The sequence below is a fragment of the Dermacentor variabilis genome, chromosome 1 (genome assembly GCF_050947875.1).
Source record: "Dermacentor variabilis isolate Ectoservices chromosome 1, ASM5094787v1, whole genome shotgun sequence".
Lineage (NCBI taxonomy): Eukaryota > Metazoa > Arthropoda > Arachnida > Ixodida > Ixodidae > Dermacentor > Dermacentor variabilis.
Genome location: NC_134568.1, coordinates 220,011,831 through 220,028,379, shown reverse-complemented (window position 1 = coordinate 220,028,379; position 16,549 = coordinate 220,011,831). Strand labels below are relative to the sequence as shown.

The 16,549-nt window shown below is 40.5% G+C and overlaps 1 protein-coding gene across 2 annotated transcripts in view; it reads left to right on the top strand.

The window, feature by feature from the left end:
• Positions 1-16,549, top strand: part of LOC142557428 (5-oxoprolinase) — a 166,823-nt gene that overhangs the window by 99,865 nt on the left and 50,409 nt on the right. For both annotated transcript variants that reach the window (XM_075669281.1, XM_075669271.1), the window contains 3 exons: positions 2,725-2,899; positions 8,036-8,145; positions 10,273-10,494. In XM_075669281.1, coding sequence (XP_075525396.1) covers positions 2,725-2,899; positions 8,036-8,145; positions 10,273-10,494 — 507 coding nt within the window. The remainder of the gene's footprint in view (positions 1-2,724; positions 2,900-8,035; positions 8,146-10,272; positions 10,495-16,549) is intronic.

Below are 16,549 nucleotides of genomic sequence, written 5' to 3'. Positions count from 1 at the left end.
TACTAATTCTGCATTAATAAAAAGCTGCATTAAATGGTTGCACACCTACTGTTTTCTGCTCTAAAACTTTTCCAAAAAAGCTAGTGTGGCTTTTCTAAGATGTTTCAAAACTACTGTAAAACTGTCTTTTTTTCTGCCCTAAAAATGACTCCAAATGTTAAAATGGCTAGACCACTACTGGTCAGAGCATGTGCTGGAAGATCTTCATCCGTCCATGATAGCACATAAAAAAAAAAGATTACAAAAAAAAAAAAATAAATCATCTAGTAGCTCCATGGGGTTTGAACATGATTTTGAACATGAGCCATGTCATTCTGAATGTCTCTGTTGTCATTAGATTGCTGAAGCTGACTAAACACTATTGTGCTCTGTCAGTCCATAGAAGGGAGCCCTGAGAATAACAATGTTGATGGCTCCCTTTCTGCCTTGGAATGGTACAAGTGTCCACTCTCATTCTTTGTAGCTAGCACCTTTCTTTGCTTTGTTTGTATTTGAAAGCTTGTGCCCTGACAACCCGGCCATGACATCAGCACCAATATGCAGTTGAAATTGTAGGATTTTTCTGTTTTATTTATTGTATGTGCTCTTTGTTGCATATACGCTATATGCAATGTACTATAAGCTGGTAGCAGCGCCTCATGTATTGTAGCAAGTGCATACTTACACAAATAAAAGTTCAGTCATGAATATGTCCACACACTCAAAAGCAATGAGATTACTGTAAGTGATAGTGAATAGGCCACTTGAAGAATAGCAGTACTGTGTGATTCTGCTCAGGCAATTGAGCACAGCTTACTGTGTGAGTAATAAGCCATTGGTTGCCATATTAATGGACATGTACACATTAAAGGATAAAGGTAACTGATTACAATTACTTCAGTAAAGAAGCTAATTGATTGCAGTGACCAATTACTGCTCCACAAAAGTAATTAAGCAACTACTAAAATATAATTGATTACTTTTATGCTACTTTGCTTCCGACATATATTAACATTGCACAAATACTACAGTGAATAGAACAAGTTGGCCTGGCTCTTTCAGTGCATCCTCTGTCGCCCTTCACATGCTGTTCCCTAACAATTGCCTTTCAAAATTTGTTTTCAGTCATCTTTTCTCTTCTTTTCTTATCTAGACACCAGCAGTGCCACTGAAAACTCTCTTGATGTGCACACTTGGGTAGAAGAGTCGTGTTTTAACATGTGAACACTTTACGTGCAAGAATGCGGTTACTTAGAATCTTGGTCCTCTATGAAGTGCAGCACTTCATTGTTGCCAGGGCCTAAGAAGGCACTACTGGTGGGGCCAATGAAAAATGAAAAAAAGACATCTATTGGTGATTTTGTGGCATCAAAGTCGGAATTAGGCATCGCTACCCAGCCATAGCAGTGCCAGGTCAGGTCGTAAGCCAACATTTGGTAGAGTATTAGAGCGCTAGAACGAGGAAACAAATACTGAGAACCTGGGTTTTACCATTTGAACTTGTGCATCTATGAGGCTGTTGTGTGGCACGATTGCAGGCATTTTATTGTGGTAACTGGCAAATTCAAGGGCTCAAAGCTTCATTGCCTGTTACAACTTGTCTCATCAATAAAAGTAACTGGAACATGTAATTGGTTACTGAAAAAAAAAGTAATTGTATTACAGTGAGCATCAACGAGTAAAAGAAAGGTAATAAATCAATTACAGAACTACCATAAATGTATACAAGTTATTAATTACATATGATTTGTTACATACAAGTTTACATCTTGGACAGTGAAACTGTGCTTTAGGATCTGTGATAGCTTCAGTAGAGTGCATTTTTTTGCTGTGCAGCTATCATGGTACACATGTTTTTATTTCAGTTTGTGTCCCACTTTCTTTTCCATTTCTTTTTCTCTCTTCTCTCATTTTTTTTCTTCCACCTCTGTTCTTTTTTGATTTTGTCTTGTAAGTCATGTCGTTAGCATGAGACCTATACAAAGCTTGGTAGTTTCGATAATTTCCATCAGCATCAGCAAAAAGTCAGTGCTTTGTCCAGCCTTCTCGTGTAGGTTCTTGCGCTACACTTCAAACATTAAGCACTCAAAGAGCAAACATGAATTTGAGAAATTCAAGTAACGATTTCTTCTTCTTTTTTTTTTTTGCAGTTTTCTGTTGTCATCAAAATAGTAATCTGCTGTTGCTAGCTGTTGTAGCAAAATGCTCACAGCAATGTTTACTGAGGTTGATGTAGTAGTTGTATTATTTGTGCCATGCTGCATCACATACTGCATTGCTTCATAAAGTTCATTGTGCTTTATTTGCCACCTGTATATTGTTTCCCCCATGCTGAGCAAAAACACTATTTCATTCCTCTAGTTCTCATTCCAGATGAAACCCTAACACCATTGGGTTAAATTTAAGATTACAAGCACTTTTTTTTCCATTGTAGGTTTTTAATATTCTCTTTTAAAAGTTGACGGACCGAAAGGATTAAGATAGTAACAACAATCATAAAAAGTTAAACTGCATTCATCTGACATTAGGATTGCTTATGCCTCCAGCACAGCTAAAACACTGAAGTCTTATGAAATTGATAGGGGCCATTTATATTTGGGGTTTCTTTAACATTAAGATAGTTTGCACTATTAACCTCAAAATGCTTTGTTTTTTCTTTTCTTTTGTCTTTTTTTGTGTGTGTGTGGGTAATGGGTGTTAAATGTTCTCCTTAGCCTTACTGCTTTAAATGCTCATGGCATTTAGGTTTTCTACAAGGATCAGCCACGGCCTGTATTCTTTGTTGCCAACCGTGGCCACCATGCTGATATTGGAGGAATTGCACCAGGTTCAATGCCAGCTAATTCAAACACCATTCTTGAAGAAGGCGCCACATTTGTCTCTTTCAAAGTTGTCCAGGCTGGCGTCTTTCAACAAGAAGGTAAATGAACCTTTCACAAAGTGCTGCCCACTAAGACAAGCTGATGCAGTTCATTTAACATCTGTGCTGGATGTACATTAATTGTTTTTGCCCATTTGATGATCAGCATTAATTTGGTAAATGAATCAATTAATCATTTTTGTTTATTCACATGCACAATGTTTAAAAAAAATAGCCACTGTCTGTTAGATAGCTATCTTTACTGGGACACAGCAATTCACTTTGAAAGCAAGATTGAAGTGAAAACATTTTAAGAGCTGTGTTTTGTCAGCATAATTGTTTTCTTCGCTGGACACACATCAACATGCATCCTAGTTGTAGAGATTGCCGCATAACAGTGTTTGGTGTAGAAATAATTTCTTAATTCCTAGAGCTATTGTCACAACGGTCTTTGCGTCTGTGACTGCCAGTCACAAAATGAGCAGCCTGAGCTGTCACTGCAGAGGTCTGATTATCTATCATGTATAAAAGTTGACAATCACTTTAGCATATGCTAAAGAGGATGAAGGCGAAAGCCTGTGCGCTCATGAGACATTCCTTAAATTACTTAACATTCTCATTCGAATGCGTTGTCACCTTCTATTACTTGTTTTCTTCCACCAAAGGTCATGGGTTTGAGTGCATTAATTAACAATATCTTAATTAGCTATGACTTAATTAGCTTTGTCTTAATTAACTTTACCATAATTAACACCAAAAGGTATGGGTTCGACTCCCACCAAAGGTCAAGGGTTCAACTCCCGCCAAAAGTCGTGGGTTAGAGTACCTTAATTAACTATATCTTAATGAACTATATCGTAATTAACTATACCTTCATTAACTTTGCCTTAATTAACACCAAGGGTTGTGGGTTCGACTCCCATCAAAGGTTGAGGGTTCGACCCCCAATTTCGGTGCCATTGAATTTTGGTGCCATAATGCTGGACAGCCACATTTTCATCCCATAAGCCATCTAAGGCTTTCGCTTTAATAACAGCTGCGTACCCCATGCGTGGTAAGAGCACTTCATATGTTCAGAACTTTTATTAGCATTTGTGACTGACATTGTCATTAACACTTGCATGGCACACATCAGAAAACACAACATTAGAGACACATATACTCATGTAGGCACACTTAGGCCAAGTTCAAGCAGGCAGCATATCATATGCTATGTTATGGTATTCTAGTGCTCACATTTCCTCTGGTAGGTCTAGTGCTCTGCAGCCCTGCAGTCTTGTGTGGCTGACCTAGCACTGCTCCTTGAGTCTGTCTTGCTTGTATTCAAACACATTGACACCTCTTGAATAGTAGTGAGGTCAGCTTTCGCTGCACACACCATTTCAGTGTACTACTGCTAGGCCTGTCAGGCTTGACACATCCTCACCTCACCGGGGAGAGTTCTAATAATACTGGTGCATGATCCCCTACTAATGATGCTTTGTTCTCAGCTGAAACACCACAGCATGGTGTTCCTTCATTGTCTTCTCGTAGATGCTTCTTGTGATGACTACTGGAAAGATGTCTCCATCAAGTGTAATTTTCTTTGCTAATATACAGCGGGTACCAAAAGTACCTGTTGTTCATGGTGTCTCTGTACTTGTGGAGGTGCAAGCTAGCAGTGATCAGTTTTAATTGGCATTAATGGGATGCTGGAATAGCATAGCAGATTTTAGTGAGGGAATATTGTAAGGTGGGGTACATTTTAGTCACTAGCAACATTACCACTTGCATTATAGTGCAGGTGTTAAAAGCAGTATCATTAATAGTGTCATCTCAAGGTAGTGTTTTTGGGCACGCATTGAAACCAAGGAAACTATGGAGAAATATGAGTGTACTTATCATGAGCAGATATTAAAGTTAGGTTTTTTTATGCTTTAGCTGAAATAGAATAAAAAAGGTAGTACAACTTGTCACCAAGCATGAAAGCTGTGGAAAGCTCAACCATTTCTGTTACATTGGCTTAGGATTATGATGTATGTGCCAGTTGAGCTTACTGAAAGAGAATGCAGTAAGGAAAAAAGGCGCAGTGTTTGGCCTGTCTGCAATGCTGTTAGCAACCTTTAATGGTCCCTTATTGAATAGGCATTGGTATTTAAGGGACTACTACACACCGCAGGCATTTCTTCAACAAAGGTAAACATTCTGCAGATATCTACCTGGTTGGGGACAACTGAATTAAAGAGGAGGAAAACTCCCAACCAAAACTTATTTTTAAAAAACTTTACATTTCAGAGCTTGACCAGCTCTTTCTTCAGGGGTGAGATGGTGTGAGGTGTAGCATTGCTTATATGCATTTTTGGCACTTTGACAGGCAATTTGAGAGGCACGCAGACACTTTTCGTTGACCCCGAGCTTAAAAGCGGGAAGTGTTCCTGATGGACTACTTATGTTACCCGGAGTCTTCTGGATGTGCCAGGATTGCAAAAGGTGCCACCGCCAGTGGTTTTCTCTCTCCAAGATGACAGTATCATCAGGACTAATCTGGGGATAAAAAATCTTGCAGTGTTGTGCCACAGCACTGTGTTCTCTGTTTAGGTGGCAAAGGTCATTGTTGTGTTGACAAATTCTTTCTGGGGAGTTTTTAGTTTCGCCAATATATGACGTGGGGCATTTGGTGCAGGTAATCTTGTACACAAGTCCCTACGCCTTTTCGACAGGAACGTGGTCTTTTGGAGGAGGGAGGAGGCTGCCGACCATAGAGAGAGGTTTGTGAGCGACGTCAATCCCTGCCTCTCAAAGTACATGGGCTGATGTCTTGCTGACACCTCAAACATATGGTATCGAGACACGGCACCGTTGCCTGGGTGGTTCAGCAGCCACAGTCTTCCTTTCATTCTCATTCTGTTGGGGAAGGGCAGAGGATCTTCTTAATGGAGAAGCATACACCAAGGTCAATAAACATCGAATGCCGCTAAGCACCTGCTTTCCGATGTCCTCTGTAGTGAGTGTGGCGACTGTGACTGAGGTTGCGGCACCCAATCAGTTATACTAGTCTGTTTGTAGAATTGGTTGTTGAAAGAGCAGCAAGTGCTTCAAAGACAAAATTCCAATAACTGACAGGTGTGATTAATAGAAAGGGGGGTGCAGTCTTTCAGTGTGGGCTCGTGTTCGAGTGCATAACATGTTACAGAAAGCGTGAGGGGCACAGGCACTCTAGTTAACAGCGAAACCACATCAAAGGACACCATGCAGTCGTTTTCATCAGGACTTGCATTGGACGCCATTTCTATAAAGTGTCCTGACTGGTGAATGTAGGTTTCCATTTTTTCAGTAAGAGGAGAGAGTATTTATGAAGATGAGTGGACAGGGCTTGTAGGAGAAAACACGTAAAATCTACTATGGGCTAGCTGTAGAGGAATTCCTGTTTTGTGAATCTTTGGGAGGCCATGGAAGTTTGGGGCAGAGCCATTTCTGCATATCAACCTCAAGTAAAGGGTTTTGAATTCAGAATGTTGCTTGAGAATTTCAGAGAGAATTTTCTTCCTGTAGGTTTTGGTTTGTGACGTTCGGTGTTTCTTGATCTTGGTGTATGCTTCTCCATTAAGGAGATCCTCTGCCTTCCGCTGACAGAACGAGAATGAAAGGAAGAGAGCGGCTGCTGCACCACCCAGGAAATGGCGCCGTGTCTTGATACCATATGTTCGAAGCATCAGCGGGACATTAGCCCGTGTACTGCGATAGGCAGGAGTAGACATCACTCACAAGCCTCTCTTTATGGACGGTAGCCTCCTCCCTCGTCCAAAAGACTGCGTTCCTGTCGAAAAGGTGCAGGGCATTGTGTACAAGATTACCTGCACCGAATTCCCCACATTATATATTGGCAAGACTAAAAACTTTCCAGAAAGAATTTGTCAGCACAAGAATGACCTCCGCCACCTAAACAGAGAATGCAGTTTCCTGAAGTACTATAGCGCCAAACAGACGACACAAGAAGAAGAGTCGTCTGTTTGGCGCTGTAGTACTTCAGTAATATGCACCAACTAGCCCAACAAAAAGTTCTGAGAGAATGCAGTGCTGTGGCAGAACACTGCAAGCTTTTTGCTCGCTGGCTTAGCCACAATGATGCTGTCGTCTTGGAGAGATGAAACAACCACCGGCGGTGAGTCCTTTTAGAATCCTGGCGCATCCAGAAGACGGCGGGTAACATGAATTGTTTGTCAGGAACACTTCCTGCGGTTCACACTCAAGGTTTATGAAAGTGTGTGCGCGCCTGTCAAAGCGCCTGTCAAAACATCAAAAATGCATATAAGCACTACTAGGCCTCATGCCATCTTGCCCCTGAAGAAGGAGCCGGTTGCACTCCGAAATGTCAGGTTTATTAAAATAAATTTGGTTGGAGTTTTTCTTCTCTTTAATTACTTTGACAATGGTTCAACTCTACATTAAGTGTATGATTGCTCATACCTGTACTATTTTGTTCCATGCAGTAACTTCAGCGCTGCAACACAAACCCACACACTTTAATTAAAACATGATGCATTTACTGTATGTGTGGCACTGTAGCCAGCTTTCTTAGCCATTCAGAACATGCCCACAAACTTGACTCTGCACTTTCAATTTTTTGGCACCATCTGACATGCAGAGCAGCAATTGCATTGGGGATAAGTGCTGCCTAAGTCGAGAAACCTTCTGAACAAAACTTTAATGCATTTTATGTGGACAGGATTTTTTTCAAAGCTGAAAAAATATACATTGCAGCAATAATTGATTGTACTGTATTAAAATGTTTTGACCAGAAGTCATTATTCATATACACTCTCGCAAATAATAGTATCTTGAAACTTTTTTAAAGCTTTCATTAAGGGAGTGTAGCATACAAAACGAAAGTCTCTGAGCTAAGCTTTGCTTATCACAGCCAACATTCTTCATATTATTAGGATGAGATATTTTCTTTTTCTGTGTGTAGAAAAGTGTTCAAAGGAACTTTATAGGCTGAGCTAACATATTGACAAGGAACTTCATTGAGACCATGATGAATACAAGTCCCCTTGTTAAAATGTCAGCTCCTGCCTGAGACATCCCTGGCTCAACCACTGCTGATCACTGTTTTGCTGAGAGTAACTTTCCTGGTATTGCCATGGTTTAAATGACTGCTTGTTTACCATCACACAATGATTTTCATGTATTCATATTTTTTTTCTTCTGTATATGCAGCCCTGACCAAAGCCCTCAATGCTCCCTCACTGTTGCCCAATAGCAGTGGTACTCGAAACCTGCGTGATAATTTGGCTGACATACAGGCACAGATTGCAGCCAACCAAAAGGTATTTGACCAGTGAGCGGTTGATGTTGGCTGCTTTCTTCTCAAGTACAATTAAAACCCACATCAATTAAATTCATAAATGAAATGTTTAGCCATGAATATGGCCATGAATTCTTGCACATCTGCTGTTTTCTTGGTTCATTAACAATAATTTAGCTTCCTAGTCACTTCCACTATACAATTCGAGCTGCAAAAATTACACTTGTTTGGATGTTTCATGGCTGCAATGACTTTCTGGATTTCAGGACAGTCTTTACCAGCTTAGCCTATTAACACACACTTAGTCTTGATTGTTGTGTTGAGTTGTGCAACATAAAGCAAAATACAAACAGAAGAGTACAGTACACACTCTATGCTTTGTGAAATGTGAAGCCAAAGGGGAAGAGACATACGTTTAGGATGTTGGGAGGGGATTATTTATTGAAGGTATTTTTAAAATAGCCCCATTCTTGGTTCCGATGATCATATATTGCCCGATGCAGTAGACCAAAATGTGATAGATATATTTATGGATTACTTCACAGGCTTAGAAAACTTAAGAGAAAAAAAATATTGTCACCTACCTGAGTGTGCATGAAGCTAAAAAGAAACTCATTTCTTTCTCAGAAAGAAAATTTTGCCGTCGCAGTTGAAGAAAAATTTGTCCTGGTTCAGGGACTCAACCTTGGACAAGCACCTTACTGGGGCGGCCATTCTACCATCTGAGCTAATCACAAGACTAACTGATTGCAGAGCGAGGGCAAATTAATCAACTCAAAGCACGGGGACTCTGAATAAGGCATATCAGTTCCGAGAAATTCTGAAATATGGAGGAAGGTTCATGATAGAGAAAAATTGCCATCCACCCGAGTGTAGCACGAAGCTGCAAAGAAACCTGTACAAGTATCTCAGAAAGAAAGCTTCGCAGTTGAAGTAAAAGCTTGTGCAAGCACCATGAGTAGTGTGAACAAAACTTGAAGAGATGAGGGATAAAGAAATGAGACCTTTGAACACAAAAGAAACATCCAGCGCAAACCTGAGCATAAAACCAGAGAAAAGAAGAAAAAATAAACAGAGAAATGATGACAATGCCAGGCTGTGGATGGCATGTTGATGGATGTATTCCAGGCCACTGGAAAACTTGTGCCCATGTAAATGAGAACTATTTACCCACCAAATACTGTATATTTAGATAGTATACCCAGTATTTGCTCTTCAGGCTGGCAACATTGTGTCACTGCTCCATCCAGAATGCTACAAAATATGCTGGAACTTTGCAGGATGATGAATGATTACCACATGGTACGTGGCAGTTCAGCTTTGAGCCAGGACTGATCAAATTCAATGTAACTACCAGGAAGTCACCACAGCCAGAGGCATATCAGTGGCGTTCACCTATAACGACTGTGATGTGCAACGTGATATATTTAACTGAAATTTGTAAGCTTTGTGTGGTGGTGTTTGCAAGCACATATGTGGTAAGCAGCTTCAGTGAACATAACAGTTCCTTGCCCTCTGCTGCCATGACATGCCAGTTAGTATAATATTTCTTTTTAGTTTTTCCAGTTTTCAGAGCAGCTTTATATTTCAGAACTTAGACAGGTTCCATATTGGAAAAAACAGTGAGTAAACAGAGTGTTTACTCTCCTATTTGTGGCTCTGTGTTTGCCTCTGTGATTTTTGGGATGCTTCTTCATACTTAGCCATAGTTTATTCATTCTCCTGTCACTCGGACTAAACTTGGCAGCTGCATTGCCAAATTGTCATAATTTTGACTTATTACTACCTATAATGCCTTTGCTGGTTAAATTTTCCTTGTTATTGCAAATCAAGGATCGGAATGTTTATCATTAGGCTTTAAGAACATCTTTTAAGGCTTTTGGAATGGTATTGTTTGTAACATGCTCACTGAAAAATAAATACTGAAAGGCGAAGAATAACTGTTCCTTTTACCTGCATCAGTGTTGCATAAAAGTGCTCCGATTGCTGTTATTTAAAAGCACTGCTGTTAACATTTATGTTTTAAATAAAGCATTAGCTAACTTGCTATGTTATAACCATGACTATATTTGGGTAGTCTCTTAGCTCATTTTAATGTGTTAGGCTGCGATGATAATTTGTGGAGCTATAGCTGGTTGTTTGTTTGCAGGGCATCATCCTTGTGAAGGAACTGATTGACTATTATGGCCTAGAGGCAGTGCAAGCCTACATGGGCTACGTGCAGGACAATGCAGAAGTGGCCATTAAGGACCTGCTGCGTCGGGTGGCTAACTCGGCCATCAGCAAATTGGGTAAAGCTGAGCTGCATGCCTGGGACCGCATGGATGATGGCTCACGCATCTGCCTCACTGTCAAACTCAATGAGAAGGAGGTTAGTTCATTTAATATGTGCCACATATTGTGCCACATACAGCTTCCCAAAATTATTGTTTAAACCATGGCATCTTTCTTTAACATTCGTAATTTCTTTCAACATTTATACTTCACATCATGGTTAGGTAGACATGTTATAAGTGTACCATCCATAATATTAATAACTGATGAGACTGTACATCCCAAAACTACACATGGGCCATGAGAGATGCTGGTTAAGAGGAGTTTAAATTTATTATTATAACCTAAAGATACTAAGATGCTATGTCTTATGCTCGGTTGTGCTAGTCAGAAGTTCAAATCCCCCCCCCCCCCCTTTTTAAACGATGGTGTATCTGCGTGTGACATTCTCCAGTGCACTACATCTGCAGGCTTGGAGTGGTGCCTGACACCGGCGAAAGATGCCGAGAGCGAGTGGGGCTATACTATTCCAGGTACAACCAAATTAGGAAGGCCCACAAAGCTTGAACAAAGTCACTCCCTTACCAGAACAGGAATTGGCCTCCCTGGTGCAGTATTTGGCCACAACCTCCCTAATGAAATGATCTCCTCAATGAAATGGCCCTCAGTCCCCAGCGGCTGTGGAGCACCTGACCAAGGCGGCGGTCAGACTTGCAACGCAGCAGAGGGTGCTAAGAATACCTGGTTCCGGACAGGCCGCCAATGGAAACTGACCCTTGCAACGTTTACCACTCGAACCCTCTCGAGTGAGGCTAACTTAGCAGGACTCTTCGAAGAACTATCAGACACTGTTTGGAATATTGTCAGCCTTAGTGAGATTAGAAGAACTGGTGAGGCTTACACACTGCTGAATAATGGCCATGTCCTCTGCTATAGAGGTCTCCCGGATAAGAAGCAATGCGGGGTAGGATTCCTAATCCATAAAGACATAGCGGGCAACATTGAAGAATTCTACAGCATCAACGAGAGGGTAGCGGTAGTCGTAATCAAACTCAGTAAGAGGTATAGATTAAAGGTAGTACAAACCTACGCTCCAACGTCCAGTCACGATGATGAGGAAGCAGATAAGTTTTGTAAAGATGATGAATTAGCGATGATAAAAGTGCAAACGCGGTATACAGTAGTAATGGGGGACTTCAATGCAAAAGTGGGGAAAAAGCAGGCGGGTGAACAAGCACTTGGCAACTACGGTGTCGATTCTAGAAACGCTAGAGGTGAGATGCTGGTAGAATTCGCAGAAAGAAATAAGCTGAGAATAACGAATACTTTTTTTCAGGAAACGTAGCAACAGAAAATGGACCTGGAAAAGCCCTAATGGTGAAACAAGAAATGAAATTGATTTCATACTTTCTGCCGATCCCAGCATAGTGCAGGATGTAGAAGTAATAGGTAGAGTAAAGTGTAGTGATCATAGGTTAGTGAGGGCCAGGATTCACCTCAATTTGAACAGAGAAAAAGTAAAATTGGTGAAGAAGAAACAGCTCAACTTAGAGGCAGTAAGGGTAAAAGCAGACAAATTTAGGCTGGTACTTGCAAACAAATATGCAGCCTTAGAACAGAGCGATGATGATGATGACATAAAGGTAATGAATGAAACCGTAACGAGGCTGGCTTCAGAGGCAGCAATTGAAGTGGGAGGCAAGGCACCAATGGAACCAGTAGGCAAGCTCTCCCAAGTAACAAAAGACCTAATAAAGAAACGACATAAAATGAAAGTGTCCAACTCAAGAGATAGGATAGAATTCGCGGAACTGTCAAAACTGATCAACAAAGCGAAAATAAGTGATATTAGAAATTATAACGTGAGAAAGACTGAAGAAGCCGTTAAAAATGGATGCAGCTTGATATCGTTGAGAAGAAAACTTGGCATAGGACAAACCAAGATGTATGCACTGAAAGATAAGCAGGGTAATATCATCAGCAATCTCGAAGGTATAATAAAAGCAGCGGAAGAATTCTATACAGACCTTTACAGTACCCAGAGGTCTCCGGAGCACTCTATTCGAAACAATAATGTACAGTATACAGAACCTCCTCCGAGAACTAGAGATGAGGTCAGCAAGGCCTTGCAAGGCATGAAACAGGGAAAAGCGGCAGGAGAGGATGGAATAACAGTCGATTTATTCAAAGATGGAGGAGACATAATGCTAGGAAAACTGGCGGCTCTCTATACGAAGTGTCTGTCGACTGCAAGGGTCCCAGAAAACTGGAAGAATGCAAAGATTGTACTAATTCACAAAAATGGAGGCGTTAAAGAACTGAAAAATTATAGGCCCATTAGCTTACTCCCAGTATTACATAAAATATTTACCAAATTAATCTCTAATAGAATAAGGGCAACACTGGACTTTAGTCAACCAAGGGAACAACAGGCTGGCTTCAGGAAGGGATACTCTACAATGGATCACATCCATGTCATAAACCAGGTTATTGAAAAATTCGTAGAGTACAATAAGCCTCTCTGTATGGCTTTCATAGATTACGAAAAAGCATTTGATTCAGTAGAGATACCAGCAGTCCTAGAGGCATTGCGTAATCAAGGAGTACAGACCGCTTACATAAATACTGTGGAAAATATCTACAGAGATTCCACAGCCTCCTTAATTCTACACAAGAAAAGTAGGAAGATACCTATAAAGAAAGGGGTCAGACAAGGAGACACAATCTCTCCAATGCTATTCACTGCATGCTTAGAAGAAGTATTCAAGCTATTAAACTGGGAAGGCTTAAGAGTAAAGATCGACAGCGAATACCTCAACAACCTTCGGTTTGCTGATGACATTGTTCTATTTGGCAACAGTGCAGACGAGCTACAACAAATGATTGAGGACCTTAACAGAGAGAGTGTAAGAGTGGGTTTTAAGATTAATATGCAGAAGGGACAAAGATAATGATGAATAACCGGGCAAAGAAACAAGAGTTCAGGATCGCAAGCCAGCCTCTAGAGTCTGTGGAGGAGTACGTTTACCTAGGTCAACTAATCAAAGGGAACCCTGACCATGAGAAGGAAATTCACAGAAGAATAAAAATGTGTTAGATCGCATACGGCAGACATCGTGAGCTCCTGACTGGGAGCTTACCGTTATCATTGAAAAGGAAAGTATACAATCAGTGCATTTTACCGGTGCTGACATATGGCGCAGTGACTTGGAGGCTGACAGAGAAGCTTGAGAGCAAGTTAAGGACCTTGCAAAGAGCGATAGAACGAAGAATGCTAGGCATAACTTTAAGAGACAGAAAGAGAGTGGTTTGGATCAGAGAGCGAGCGGGTATAGACAATATTCTAATAGACATTAAGAGAAAAAAATGGCACTGGGCAGGTCATGTAATGCGCAGCCTAGATAACCGTTGGACCATTAGGGTGACAGAATGGGTGAAGAAGGGAAGCGATGTAGAGGACGGCAGAAGACTAGATGGGGCAACGAAATTAGGAAATTTGCGTGTGCTAGTTGGAATCGGTTGGCGCAGGACAGAGGTAATTGGAAATTGCAGGGAGAGGCCTTCGTCCTGCAGTGGACATGAATATGATGATGATGATGATGATTCTGTAATGTGAGCATAAATCTAGCTACATGAGCAAGCATATTTACGTTTTACTTCCACTGTAATGTGGCTGCTGCAGCCAGGATACCAATTGCTGACGTCATGCTCAGCAGTGCAGTGCCATAGCCACTGATTTACTGTGGCTGGTAGACATGTCATCTATCACTTCTTGTAACCTTGTTGAGTGGTTTAACTCGTGCAATACTTCTTGTTCTTGACAAACTGTGTTTTGTGTGTAATCAAGTGTCTTTGCTACAACATTAACGTGTCATAATAAGAGGAAGAATAATAAATGAAGAATGTAAGCTTGTCTGGGCTTGGCTTGATAAGCAAATGTGGTGCTAGCGGTGATGGTTGTCTGATTAAGATACATAAACAGTCATGTCTTGCCATCCTACACCCTCACAGAACTTCAAACACTAAATCCTTCTATGCCAGGAACAAGCCTGTCATTTGGCAACACTGTGTTGTCTATTACATGTTTTAGAACAGCATATAATTACATTAGGTATGTGGCTGTTAAAATTAGGTGACTAGAAAGAGCAGAAAAAAGAATGCTTGAAACCAACAGTAACAAAAGAGTTGGCATGCTATCATGCTTATGGTTCCTTCATACACAAAAAAAGATAGGCTGGGTGGGAGGTATGTGACAGCCAATATACACTGTACAAGTTTATAAATGTTGTCAATAGATGACGCTAACTGTCCTTTTAGGAGAGCCTAACTAGGGAAGAAGCAGTAACACTTAGGAAATTGCAAACCAATACCTACATCCACGGTATTTTATTGCACCGAATTTCACCATCTGAGCACTCGTACATCTGCAAGTACTGTGATGTCCCAGACACCTATGTGATATCGTATGTGGATGTGTTCAAAAACATGGCACAGTAGACATCCAAACAGTAACTGAGGAGCAGTAGGAGGCCAAGCTAATAGACCTGGACCCGAAGAAACAGTGCAGCCTGATCAAACGGGCACGAGAGATGGCCATGGCCCACGGCTACCTGGAATACGGTGGCTGCCCACCTAGGGCGCACACTGTGCTTGCTCAGAATAAAACTCTCTCTGTATATCTGTGGAACTTGCGCGTCTGTTTTAATGCTTGTGCAATTTGAAACAGCTCAGTAGGCACATTTCCCACATCAGATTCCGCCAAATGCAGTGCATAGTGTGCGTCAGATTACATCACGACAGTGCAAAATGTGCTATGTGAAAAAGAAAAAAATGGAGTGACGTCAGGTGAGAGTATGAAAAGTGAAGTGCTGCTCTCTACATGCCTAAGTGTTTCAAGCTTTTTAACGTAAAAATGAATCTGTGACTGGCAGTTGAAACTCTGAAATGAAAGGTGCTACTTCGTATTGTAAATAAAACATTTGTTGACATTTTTTCAGCATTTATTGCTGTAGAGCATCATATAACTAATTTGACAGCTGAATTTTGCATTGTGCACATCCAGGGCAAGAATAATTGGAATGTAGGGCCATGCAATGCATGTAATGTTTCACCCAGATGCAGGTTGGGCAACTAAACTAATTTTAAGAACTTAAATGCTGTGGATATTTGTATGTACACTAATACGTGTCTTTGAATACTTACTGAGACAGCGTGCTACACTGCTTTCATGACAGATATTTTTTTAACTTGACCTACAAAGTAACTGAAATAACTTCAGCTGTAGTAAAACCTTCTTAGTTAGGAGTTTGTTGGATTCTGGAAAATATATGATATAAGACGATTTTTAAAAAATATTTTATTTATTTATTTCACATACTGTCAATCCCTCATGGAATTATAACAGGAAGCGCAAGTACATATGGTAGTATTTGCGAACAAAGAATATTAATACATTATATAATCATGAGTGTGTTATTGCAAAGGTTTTGGCTTCGCTAAACAAATGAATTAAGCACTACATCACAAATGCAATATTTGGGCACAATATACTATAACGAAGAAGAATCCGGGAAAAGAAGAAACCAAACAAGAAAGAAAAAAAGACACCGGAAAACATGTGTAATATAAAACACCTAATGAACATGACAAACAAGATTCAGTCATGCGTATAATGCATCATACAAAAAGAACACTCATAGATTAAAGTGTTAAGACTATGAAGATCGGTAGCAAACCTGAATATGTAAATAAGAGCTGTAAGGCGAGGAGATGTTTTTCCACTGAATTAGCAAATGTATCTAATGAGGAGCTGTTACTAATGGATTCACTCAGTTTATTCCGCTCTCTTATCGCTAAAGGAAAGAATGAATTCTTAAAACAATCGGTATGAAAAGAACACTCATTGAGTGTTTGTGCGTGTTTATGTCGCATTGGCTGTATTTCAGTTCTGGAGATGTATCTAGAAGTATCAATATTAAGTTTGTTGTGTAGGAGCTGGTACATAAGTTTAGAGCAGGCTAGTACAGCTCGATTTTGTACTGTTAGGATTCCGGCTTTGTTAAGCAGTTCGGTGGGCGAGTCTGTTAATTTATGTTTATTGTATATATACCGTAGAGATTTCCTTTGTACACCTTCTAGTTTTTTAATTAGTT